The sequence below is a fragment of the Ischnura elegans genome, chromosome 3, assembly GCF_921293095.1.
Source record: "Ischnura elegans chromosome 3, ioIscEleg1.1, whole genome shotgun sequence".
Lineage (NCBI taxonomy): Eukaryota > Metazoa > Arthropoda > Insecta > Odonata > Coenagrionidae > Ischnura > Ischnura elegans.
In genome coordinates this window covers 30,577,846-30,590,006 of record NC_060248.1, presented here as the reverse complement: position 1 = coordinate 30,590,006, position 12,161 = coordinate 30,577,846, and the positions used below count along the sequence as shown (strand labels likewise).

At 39.3% G+C, this 12,161-nt stretch overlaps 1 protein-coding gene across 2 annotated transcripts in view; it reads left to right on the top strand.

The window, feature by feature from the left end:
- The first annotated feature begins 10 nt into the window (after nt 1-10).
- LOC124155616 (protein DEK) overlaps nt 11-12,161 on the top strand; it is a 29,534-nt gene continuing 17,383 nt past the window's right edge. The window contains exons 1-5 of one of the 2 annotated variants that reach the window (XM_046529597.1): nt 11-159; nt 1,579-1,786; nt 2,393-2,562; nt 11,627-11,781; nt 11,863-11,982. In XM_046529597.1, the coding sequence (XP_046385553.1) occupies nt 118-159; nt 1,579-1,786; nt 2,393-2,562; nt 11,627-11,781; nt 11,863-11,982 (695 nt within the window). In that variant the 5' untranslated portion in view covers nt 11-117. The remainder of the gene's footprint in view (nt 160-1,578; nt 1,787-2,392; nt 2,563-11,626; nt 11,782-11,862; nt 11,983-12,161) is intronic. The other variant, XM_046529596.1, reaches the window with a different exon arrangement.

The window sequence follows — 12,161 nt, the reverse complement described above, 5'->3', positions numbered from 1 at the left end:
CGACGTCCAATCAGTGATAAAGTTTTCAAAGGCGGGAATAGGATTATTCAATTTCATTGGTGAACCATTCCGCGCCAGTAATAGCCCGCCATATTGCAAAGACGCCAGGTGGTGAAAATGTCGGATGCTGAAGATAAGACGAAAGCGGGAGACCGTGAGGTATTTATCGAATCATTATGTCATGTTATCTTGGATATGGTAGTATCCATCCCTGCGAATAAGGTTTAAACGCAATCTGTCGATTTCTATCAATTATTAGCGTTAATTTTTGACCGCTACGTTCCAGCCTTGCTTCCCAAGATGGCGTGTTTTAGTTGATGTTTAAATTATTGTGATAAATGCTAATATTTCATGTGTAACCCTCCCTCACAAAGTTAATGAAAGTGAACTCCTGAGATTGAGTACCCAAGCAGTATTTCTTTCACTGCCTTTGTATCTTCTGGTTTGGTGGAATTTGATATGTAACTGCTTGAATGAGCATGAGCCCTTAGTATCCCGAGATCGTATGGAATAACAATTACGGATGCAAATTTGCCGGTACACTCTGCAATATGCATGTTATATTGTGTGTCCACTTGATATTGGGTCATCGAGAAAGCTTATCCTCCGTTTACTTACGTAAGTGAATAGTAGAAGACAACTTCATGATAGTGTAATGCCGATAGTGATTTCTACCGGTACTAAGTAGAAACCGTATTAAAGTAAGTTATTTTAAACGAATTAATTCTATTTTCCTTTTGTTTCTGCTTTGAAACTCTACTTAAATGTTTGAAAATCGGATTTTTTTGAAAGTGTAATACACGAATGCATGAAGTGTATGCATGGTTGCTTTATCTGTATTGATGGAGCAGTAGAATCAGTTCAGGTACCGCACGAACATGACTGGTTAGCAATGCTCTCAATCGGGGCTACACAATCTGGTAAAGGAAGTTTTGCCCCCTTTTTTATCATTGTCTATGTTGCCTGTGTATAACGTGTTGGTTGAATGTATTTTAAAGGCCCAGGAAAGTTAGCTGTCCAGTCTGTAGTGATATTTTACTAATAGTTTTTAAGATATCTTTTGATTTGTGAGCTGTCAATTTCATTCCTCTTATCGTCTTCTGCATTGGTTGAACCATCTATTATGACCCATACTTGTTGACGTTTTTGGCGATAATTATACAATTAATCTCAGCTCTTTAGGTGAAAAGTTAATCCTTATTATTTAGGTTAATATTTTGTCAAGTTTATTACCCTGATGCATTTATAAAGACGTCAAAGTGAGAAACTTTTAAAACGTCTTCGAAGCTGTCTGACAGAAGTTTCATTTTTGTCAATATAACAGTATTATTTGTGAAATAAAGCTGAACTATCGTAAGCACTGCTGTCTTTAAACTGTTTCGTTTAATTTATTTGCGACTCTTTCCCAATTTGAGATAGTATTCGGAATCTGTACAATTGGTCTTAGCACAAATTATCAAAGTGTGGTAAAATCTTTACTGTGAAACAACATTTCAACCTTATGAAATATAATCCCATTAATGATGTGTATTGCCTGCATACAATCATGCATTTTGCATTTCTCTCTTGTTTATGCAGACGAAAGAGTCTAAAGATGATGAACATGTGGATAGTGAAATGTCTGATGGCAAGGATGATGGGAAAAATAAGGACAAGGTGACCCCCAGCAAAAAGAATACCAAACCGAAGAACCAGAAGAAGGAAGATAAGGTAGCTGAGGAGGAAGAGGAGGATAGCGAGGAAGAAGATGATGATGAAGATGAGGAGAATGAAAAGAATGGGAAAGGTTACTGATTACTATTATAATCTATATGTAATATATTATTGCTATTATTATTAGTTTATTATTTATTTTGTATTTTATTGATTGAAAAGTATTTCTCACACTGTGGGTTGAAATAGCTTAACAGTTTTGTGTGTTATAGAATTCCATGTGGAGGGGATTTTAATATAGGTGCTGGCAGTCCTATAAGAGTAATCTAGTTGTACTGTGTATCTATCTGGTTTTCATCAGTTCAACTCAGCCAAGTGGTAATCAGATTTAAAATTGTGAACTCTCTTGATATTCTTTTTAAATACCTTCTTGGCTTTATTGAATCGTGACATTATTTCCACCATCCAACAACAGTATGATGACGAGCTGAGAGTGTACCTTCAACAGAGATACAGTAACACCACAAATGTATGTGAATTGTCTTATTTAATCTCTGATTCATGCAGATTTTAGCCCTCTCATGTGTCCTGTGGAAAGTTAAGGAAATATTTCAAATTGCTTTAGTGGACACCATGTACACATACATATGTACGAGTTAAATCTTCATTGTACTTGATATATATCTTATATTTTCTGATTCTCATTTTTGTATTTATGTATCTTTTATTTCAAAATTAGTTCCCCTTCTGGACCAGCCACTTCAAATAAGCGGCACCAGGGATCGTAAAAAAGTGCAGAGGTTTTCCGATGAATTCAAAGCTGTTGTCAAGGAGAGTCCGAAGAATGAAATCCCTCAAGGACGTGGTGTGGCACTGGGTGAAATTCCTCGAATTGAGAGTTTAATTGCGGTATTTATACTTCCTAAATTTTTTATGCACAAAAAAATTCAATAGTGGATTGGTTCCTTTTTCTTAGTTGTTCTTATTATTGTATTGTTCTTAATCAAGGGTTTCTTTTTAATTGCTTAATTTTCAAAATATATTATTGTTTTCTGTTATGGTATTATAAAAATTGCCTGAAGTAACACATCACATTATCCTAAAAGGACTGTATCTATAGCATCTCTCTGTCTTGAGCATGTGACTTACTTTATGGTCAAGGAATCATTTAATATTGGGTGTTGGGCAAATTATTTTGGTACCAATTCTTTAAAGTTACAGTTACAACTCTGGTGCAAAATTCAAGAACTGGGAGGACTGAAAACTGAATCAATCCAATCCAAAAATATTTTCATAGAGACCTATGTTACCCTTCCTAATACAGTAAACTCTTGATTACACGAAGCAGGATATTACAAAGTTTTCGACTATACGAAGTGATATTGCGGTCCCGGCGAAAAGCCTATGGTGAATACATTGCACTATTCAATTATATGAAGTTACTATTATACGAAATGTTTTGAAATTACGAACTTTGGCTCGGTCCCCAGGAGCAAATCGCATTCGTTTATATGAACTACGGCAAAAAATTTGTCAGAAAAACTTGTTACACCGGCATAAGTAGCTAAAAAATCAGCACTTCCGACTGTGGTGCATCAAAAGTGCAAAATCGTAAATGATAGTGCAACTTTGGAGAAAAAGGGTTCGCCTAAAACCTCACAGTGGGAATTTAGGGGAATTAGGAGTTCAGTAAAAATATCGGGGCTGACGTAATGCCCCTATTTAAGTGCCTATTTGTAAACATCGCATCGACAATACTTTGATTATAGAGGAAATATTTTTCATTCTAGACGCTGTGTTACATTTCGGAGGGGAGGAGGTCGGGGAAAATACTGCGGTTGTCAGTGATGAGAGATGGGGAGAAGTAGTAAGGATATCACTGACGATATCATATTTTATACATGAGCCTATGGCTCCTCTATTTCTAATTGGAATGGGGATTTGATGATTCTGCGCATCAAGTTTTCGCGCAAACGCATTGGTATCTATCCACAAGGGAGGGGGCGTCTGGCTGTCTTTCGTCCTGCATGTGCTGAATCGTACATGATGGGCTTGAACTAAATTCACGAGGGTACGAAGGGCTTTAGTCTGTGCCTTGCAAGTGTGTAAGCAACAGCCAGTGCTTCTCTGGATCTGCAGTAGTAAGGTTTTCTTTGCGAGTGTTTGAAATTCAGGGATATGGAGCCTTCACAGCTAAAACAAGAAAGAATAGTATTATTTTCAGAAGTAAAAATGAAGATTATTGAAGAGGTGGAGGCGAAGAGATTAAATAAAAGTTAAATAGCGGAAAAGTTTGGAATTCTAGCAAACAGCGGCAAACTACAAGAAAAAGTCGGGTCGGGTGTTTCGCTGAAAAGGAAATATCTGCGCTGCGCCAAGTTAGCGGAGGTTGAAGAGGAGCTATACACCTTCTTTTGTAAGTGCCGTGAGCAAAATCTCCCAATTATTGGCCCAATATTACAAGAAAAGGTCGAATACATAGCCTTGCAAAAGAAAATTGAAAATTTTAAATGTTCTAGTGGGTGGTTGACTAATTTTAAATCAAGATTCAACATTGTATCTCTGAAGATGAGTGGGGAAGAAGGCTCTGTTAATACTGAAATTTGATATGTGGCATATCGAAAACTGTTACTGTGGGGCTGTGCCGCAACCAAATAGGCACGGACAAAATCAGGCCCGTTGTCATTGGGAAATTTGGAAGGCCACATTGCTTAAAACATGTAAAATTGGAAGCCCTCCCTTTTACCATTCAAATAAAAACAGCTGGATGACCCGAGAAATTTTCCAGCAAACGGTTCGCTGTCTACAGAGAAAAATTGATGGAGAGAACCACAAAATTGTTTAAATCATGAATAATGCCACCGTCCATAAATATGTGGAAGATATAAAATTGGCTAATGTTCGAGTCCTCTTTTTACCCCTGAACTCGACTAGCAAGTCCCAGCCCTTGGAATGAGGCATTATCCAGAATTTTCAAGTCCTTTACCAGAAGAAGCTTGTGCAGTGAGGAGATTAGAGGCTTAAAAGATGATTTTGAAAAAGCAGGAGCAGCACTGCGCGCAACATCAAGCGATTATATTGCCCTAGACGACGATCTCTAGGCTTGCGATGATGCGATGCCGGTACCTACATCAGAAGCAGCAGCAGCCGGGACTAGTCATAATAGCAGTGACGACGAAGATAAAAGTGAGGAAGTAATTTCATCAAATATAAAAGAAGTATATGCTGCCCTCCAAACATTAAGATATTTTGATCTGGCTAACGATTTGGACGCCCAATTTAATTCCCATTTATGAAAGTTAGAAACCATGGTGGAAGCGGCGATGGAGAAGGGCAAAAAGCAAAAAAATAACAGATTTTTTTGGGTAATATCTTTTCGTGTATATATTAGTCTTCCTGAATAAACAACTTAAATATCTTAAGTATTGGGCTCTATTTACCACCAACTTATTTTTCAGGCTACTTGTAATGATGGCGCACTTCCAACTCTAACCATGAACTTTCTTCTCGTGTGCCTCCCCGTTCTCCCATGCCGAGAGATCTTTCTTTCCAAAGCCTTTGTTTACTCCCGCCTTTTGCTGATCTTGCTGACACCCACCTTACGTATCCTAAACCTCTCCTTCCCCATTCACTCCTTCCCTAAGGTGATGGAGCTCGAGTGTGTCGTAAAAAATACGCCCCCCAAGCGTAGTCAGAGGCAGAGCTGAAGGCCCTTTCCCCACCCTTCTTTCTACTGCCCCCTTCACCACTCGTTATGCTGACCACACTTCTTTCCTCAGGCAATCCCCATCCCACTCTTATTCACCCCACCCACTGCCAAGTTTCTCCGACTGTGGAGAAGGGCATGGTTCATCTTTACCGGCCACGGGGGTAAGGAAACGGTGCCGTACTTATAAAATTGTCTCTCTTCTTCTCTGCTGATTTTTCAATTGAAATTTAATCATTTTCTTTGCTCTTTCCACACTATATTTATATGGCACGACTTTTTTAGTGCTAAAACTTAGAAAATCTTTTCTCTATGTCAGTGGTCCTTTGCATAACTTTCAATATGGCGGAGAAAGAAACACGAAAATCAAATGAGGTTTAGGTACAGGTTTTTTGCGTATCATTTTTGGGAATTCACGCAAGTGAACCAATACTTCACACACGTTGGGAAATGATAAAGCGTCTCTTGTAGGAAAACAATCGATGTGGATAATAATGTCTCTCTCTTATTTCTCCGATAATGGAATAAGTTTCTCCTGTCGTTTTCTGGCTGGAACCTTGCTCCTGTCGGTAATAAAGAAGAGAGACATACTATATGAACATGGCACCTCACACCCGGTATGAAGAATATGGTCCTGATGATGAATAAAGTCCTTCATAGCAACGTCTGCAAAGATGATGGAGCACAGTAGCCAGGCGGAGAACTCAAACAGAAGTTACTTCAAATATTCACCAGAAGATAATCATATCGTACGTAATTTATGATCATAACTGAATCTCTATGAAGATAACTAGTTGAAAAGATAGCACATTATGCTGAAAATACAAGAGTAACTCAAAATATTAACTTAAGAAGGTTATTTTGAAAACAGGCTAAGACCCTTTTTTCTCGTCACTGAGCGATAGAGGGCGACATAAATGGCGATTAGGCCGGCTGTCGCTAAAATTCCATGGCTGTTGGAAACAAATATCTACCTTATGCATACTTACTAGTTGCTAATCGCTCCTAACCACAAATTTATAACATTAAATTCTTATAATAAACTTTGCAATTCATTATTTGATTGCATTTTCTAAACTGGTTGGGAATTTCTTAAGCGATCGTTGATATTGAAGTACAAGAAATGGGAAGTTTATGGTGGTATAATTATTTAACGATCTTTCACAGCATAAATCAATAACAAAAGTCTTTTCTAAGAATTCTACCATATATAACCACGGAAAACATTTAATTAAGTCCACTAAAGACAAAAAAGGGTGGAGGAAACAAAAGCGAACATTTTTTTGTGACTTATGAAAAAGGTTTGAAATTACGAAACTCGATTTTACGAAGTGCCAATTTTCCAGTCCCACTGACTTCGTATAATCGAGAGTTTACTGTATAGCACCACCTTAAATCTTAAAACCTCCTCGCAATGTACTTGTCAGGAAAAATTATGACTTCACCGCTCTTATTTTGTAGCATGGATGTGTTGTGCTGGTTGTATCTTCACGGATGCTATCCAAGTACCGTATAAGCTTGTGTAAGAGGCGCACACGTGTAAGAGGCGCACCCCTATTTTGAGCATTGAAGCTATGAAGAAAAACAAAATTTTGCGAAATTTTTTTTATCCTATCGTGCGGTGTTGCAGACGTATGCCTGGAATTTCGACACTTAACGAAATGTCGTCTTTCAGTACTATTTGAAAGAGGAAATTTTGATAACTGCGGCGGCATAAGAGGGAGTAGAAAGAGTTCCGATCCTCTCTTTGCATACGCCATCGCTCTACGTTGCTTGTCCTACTCACGAACAATTATGTTTAAAATCTCTCGCAGGAGTATTGCAATAGAATTGCAGCCGTGGAAAATTTTAAGGCAAAACACGACAGGCAAATGGCATGAGCTTTCCCAAGAGATTGAACAACAATCGGGGCAATCTCAGCGCCGTAGGATAATAACCACGTCATAGATTTAAGGCCCCTTGCACACGCACCGATTTTGGACGGCCGGTAAAATATCAGCCGTCCACATTCCAATAGTGAACAATGGGAGAGCATTGGGGCTTGCACACGTACTGACCACACGCCGGTACCGGCAAAATGCCGGTTAGCTGCCGGCTATTGTCACTGTGGATCGCCGACGCCGGCTCAAAAACTTAGCAACGTATCGTTTGACCGGTAAAAATCCGGCGTGTGTGCAAGCATCGCTTCGCCGGTAAAATTATTTTATCGGCCGTCCAAAATCGGTGTGTGTGTAAGGGGCCTAACGGAACTACACTCGGCTCTCCATCAGCTAATGCCTCTGCCGTTTTTTTCCTTTCCGAGACTCCACAAGAAAATATCAAGTTACAGGGGAACAATGGAAACGTGTTTCATCCCTACCCCATTCCACCAACTGACCTTTTTCGGTCTACCAGGTTCAATTCCCCGAGTTTCTGGTGGTCAAATGCTACGTGAGTCACCTTCTGAGCTCGAAGATATCTCGATATCTTTCAGCAATTGTATGACACGCACGAGGTTCTAAAAAGAATTACACCTAACGCGACGTATATCTGACAGCATTTAAGTTTTTTGAGCTCTAATTGATTGACACAAAGATTTATAGCTAAAATAAGGCTACTAATATTCAACATAGTCCAAACAGCACAATTTCGGAAGAAACAAGCGTAGCATTAGCGCATCCAAACAAGACGAGACGGACTGGAAATTTCAGGCAACGCAAACTGCGTATATCACATTGCTGCGCCTTCGCCCCTTCACTTTAAAGGCAGCGATGTCACGTGCAAGATCGGACGTGTTCTTCCCTTGCTCCTTCGCTCATAGCCTTGTAGCTTGAAATACGGAGGGAAGGGAGCGCGCTCTTTCCCCTCGACCGCTCCTTCAGCGCTCTTCTCTTATAAGCATTTCCGATTTCTTCTATCCACCGTTAAGTCCAACAATGAGTACACTCGCTCGATTTCTTTCAAACGCAGGTTTTGACACCAATATTACTATATGCAGTATAAATGCCGCGGGATGCCCACTCGTGGCAATAAATTTAGCGAGCGCTCCGGAGCGAATCACCCCGCGCGATCTTTTCAATGTTCACCTCTGGGGTACCGACGTGACGGCGCGATGCTTGCAAGAAATTCATACAGGAGCATTTTAAAAATACGTCACTAAGGGAGAAACTCCCCTGCCTGCCGCTTGATTTTGACCCAGGGTTTCAGATGACTGACTCACGCTGAAAACCAAGGCCACTCAGTTCCCCTTGAACTTGCAACCGGTGAAGGGGAGGGGGGGAAGATAAGAAGTTTGTGTAAGAGGCGCACCCCCATTTTCGGCTGCAATATCTGGGAAAAAAGGTGCGCCTCTTACACGCGCTTATACGGTATTCCAAATGCTAAGTGATGCAAGTCAAGAAAATTTCTCACACTTGCTTCACTCGCCATATTAACCGTTCCCGTCATGATGATAGACGATGGTTAACATCTTATACAGTGGCTATTATCACATAATTTTCAATCTGTGTATTCTTTATTGAAATGACTGCTTTCCTCTTTCAATCAGCTGTATGGCTCTCTTATTACTTTAGCAACAGTCTTAAATTTAGGGACCACTAAAATTAATGCATTTAACTATGTATTTTCAAAGTGTTCCATAATTTTGCTGAATATGAAGTTGTTTTTGTTCTTGGAGTGTAATATTGTAAGTCAGCATCAATTGATGGCATCATACTAGCATATTATACCAGCAATCTTGCTAGTTTTTTAAAAATTTGAATCAGTACATTCCTGATTATCCAAGCTAATGATGGGGAGAGACAACACGAGTAATCGAAAAGCACGGGTAACCCAAACTTTTACTTAAATGTCTTGCAATGTACATGATTTACCTAAAACAAACAATATATAATTATTTATGCCAGTATTCTGTTATCTTAGAGTGCTTCCTGGGCTCCATGAGAGCTTTCTTTGCCAGTTCGCGATCTTTTGAGCGGCAATAACATGGTTGTACTCGTATTATTAATGCTCCATGTAAGGCCTGGTTTCGAAAACCACACATCCGTGGCTTTGTGATCCCGGATACAGAAAAGTGGTTTGCAAGAATGCTTCATAACCGCTGCTCGACGTCGGAAACTACACTGTCCGGCACCACACCATGTAGTCTCGTCTCGCACAAGTTGCCCGGGCTTCAACTGCTGCGGGACGTGTATTCGTGATCACGGAGCGAGGTCGTGCACCGCGAGGAATGGAAAACGGGAACATGATGCTCCCATGAAGGCAGCAAGCACGTGATCGCTTCCATTTTACGAAAGAGGATTCTAATGGAAATAATAAGCCTGCTGTATCCTTGCATTAATGCAGTAATTCTGATGCTTTTGCATCCGCTTTTATTTTTTTATAAAGATCACTGAAAATATTGAGCGAGAGTGAAAATTGTGCAGGGATAATCCGCAACTCGGATAAACCGCAGCCTCTAAACACGGATAATCGGGAGTCTGCTGTAAAAGTATTTGGTTAGTACGTTGGAAAAAATTGCGCTTTCCTGGTTAGTACGCTCAATTGCTTTTCGTGACACAACCCGCAATCCATTCCCTAGTATCTTCTTAAGGGTCGGTAAACCTCTGAATTCATGATTTAATATATTATTTTTAGCCATTAACGTTCTTGAATTCATTCCACATATCTTTCTACGAGCGTGGTTTATCCAAATGCATTTCTCAATTCCTGTGATGTGATGAATAATAAAATGCGGCCATTTTTTCGGGAATGTCTGACTATGCAAAACTACAGCTAGAGAAGCCCCAATTTTCCCCACCCTGACCTCCTCACCTTCTGTTGCCTTTGGAGCGCCCACTGTGCACAAATTTCGTGAGTGGGCAATTGTTGCCATTGCACAAGTTATCATAGCGAGGGCAGACAAATTACAGTTGAAATGGAGAGAAAACTAATAGTGAAGCTGATTACAACTTCAGAAAAGATAGAAATTCTCGAGGAAGTGGACCAAAATCCACTCGTACAGCAAGTGGAGTTAGCGTTAAGATTAAACATTCCTGCATCCACATTAAACACGATTGTAAAAAACAGCGAAATAGTCCTAGGTCAGTGTGATAAAAAGCGAAAGCACGTTCATGATGGGAAATATTCAGAATTGGAAGATGTTCTTATTAAATGTTGCAATCAAGTGAGAAGTTCGAATGTGCCGTTCGATGGTTCCATTTATTCGTTCAGAATGTGAAATAGCGGATCACACTATAGAAGAAGCAGAAATTACTCCTTTTCCTCTAGAAGAGTGGCATCAGATTGCTGGAGAGATGAATTTCAACGAGTATTGCGAGTGTGATGATGATCTCACTGTTTGCCAAGCCATGTCAATCGATGAAATAAATACATATACATAAACTCGACATCGAGGCTGTGGAGTAGTGCGTATTTACTTGCCTACTGTTGCAGGAGCAGAGGATGCTCTGGGTCTCCACGGGAAGCTTAGCTTTAAAATACTCAGCACGAAAGCAGACAACATTAATTTTGAATGTGAAAAGAGTTCAGGAAGGCGATCCTACAAGAACTACTGATAGTAATTGTATTTATGACGACTTTTCCACAGATTGAAATTACCCTGACTGCTATTATTTACTTTCCTCGTTAGCACGTTTTCCTGGTTAGTACGTTCATTTTTTGTGATCCCTTCAGAAACATACTAAACAAGTTCTACTGTAATTCACGTCCCTGCAGACGTTGGAATGTCGGAGTGTCTTTCGGGCTCCGTGGCGAGGTGTTTGCTATCTTTAGAGAAATATTTGGACTTGCCATTTACTTCTTACTAATACGTGGCTCCGTAGCCTAGTAGGTCTATACTGTGTGTGTTAGAGTCCTGGGAGGGATCGAGTCCGAAGTACATAATCTTACTTTTTTCTTTTTTTAAAAGATGTATTCTTAACATCAACATAATCTATCTGATTTACTGAAATATTCCTTGTTCACCCTAAAATTTGTGGAACATAGCAAGGCTTTGTGATTTATGGTACTGAGGACGTTTTAGATCCCATTGTTCGGACATCAAACATTGTTGCAATGCTTTTGTGGAGCTGTTGAGGTGTGGCTTAACTTAGTAATTTTTTTATGATTGAAAAGTTTGTAGTTTTGTTTCTTTTACGATATGTTAACTTACCCCTTTGTCAGCACCATGTCTTAACTTGGTAGTAAGGAAACTTTGTAATAATTTTGTTTGTGTTAAAGAGGAAACTATATGTTGATCGCACCAATTGGCTGTTTGGTGTTAAATGATAAATTTCCTTTTTATTTCAGAGGCAAAGCGGTGAGAAATTAAAACCCCTCTACAAAGTTTTGTTTAATCGACCAGGGAGAATAAATATGTTAAAGCGTAACATTCGTAAATTCAATGGTTTTGATTTCAAGGAAGGGTCTGATGAATTCACAAAGAAGCGTGCGAACTTGGTTAAGTAAGTTGCACAAATGTTGAACCATTTTTTTAAGTTGAGTATTTCATCACTTGACAATTCATTGTAAATAATTTATTATAGGATGGATAAGAAGAGTTTGAAGACGATATGCTTAATTCTGGATTTGGGCACAAGTGGAAATAGAGAAGACCAGGCAAAAAATATTTTGGACTTCTTAATGGAACCAAAAATGTCGACGAAGTGAGTTGCATTTTTCTGCTGTATTGGTTATTTTCCTTGCTACACTTTGTGCTAAAGTCATTTTTTGATACAATTGATGAATTAGGCATCTTGTTATTGGTCTTGTTTATTTTAACACTGTGTATTGCCTGGAATGTTTAGTACCTTTTTACTAAGTAAGAGAAACTTGGTTTCATATT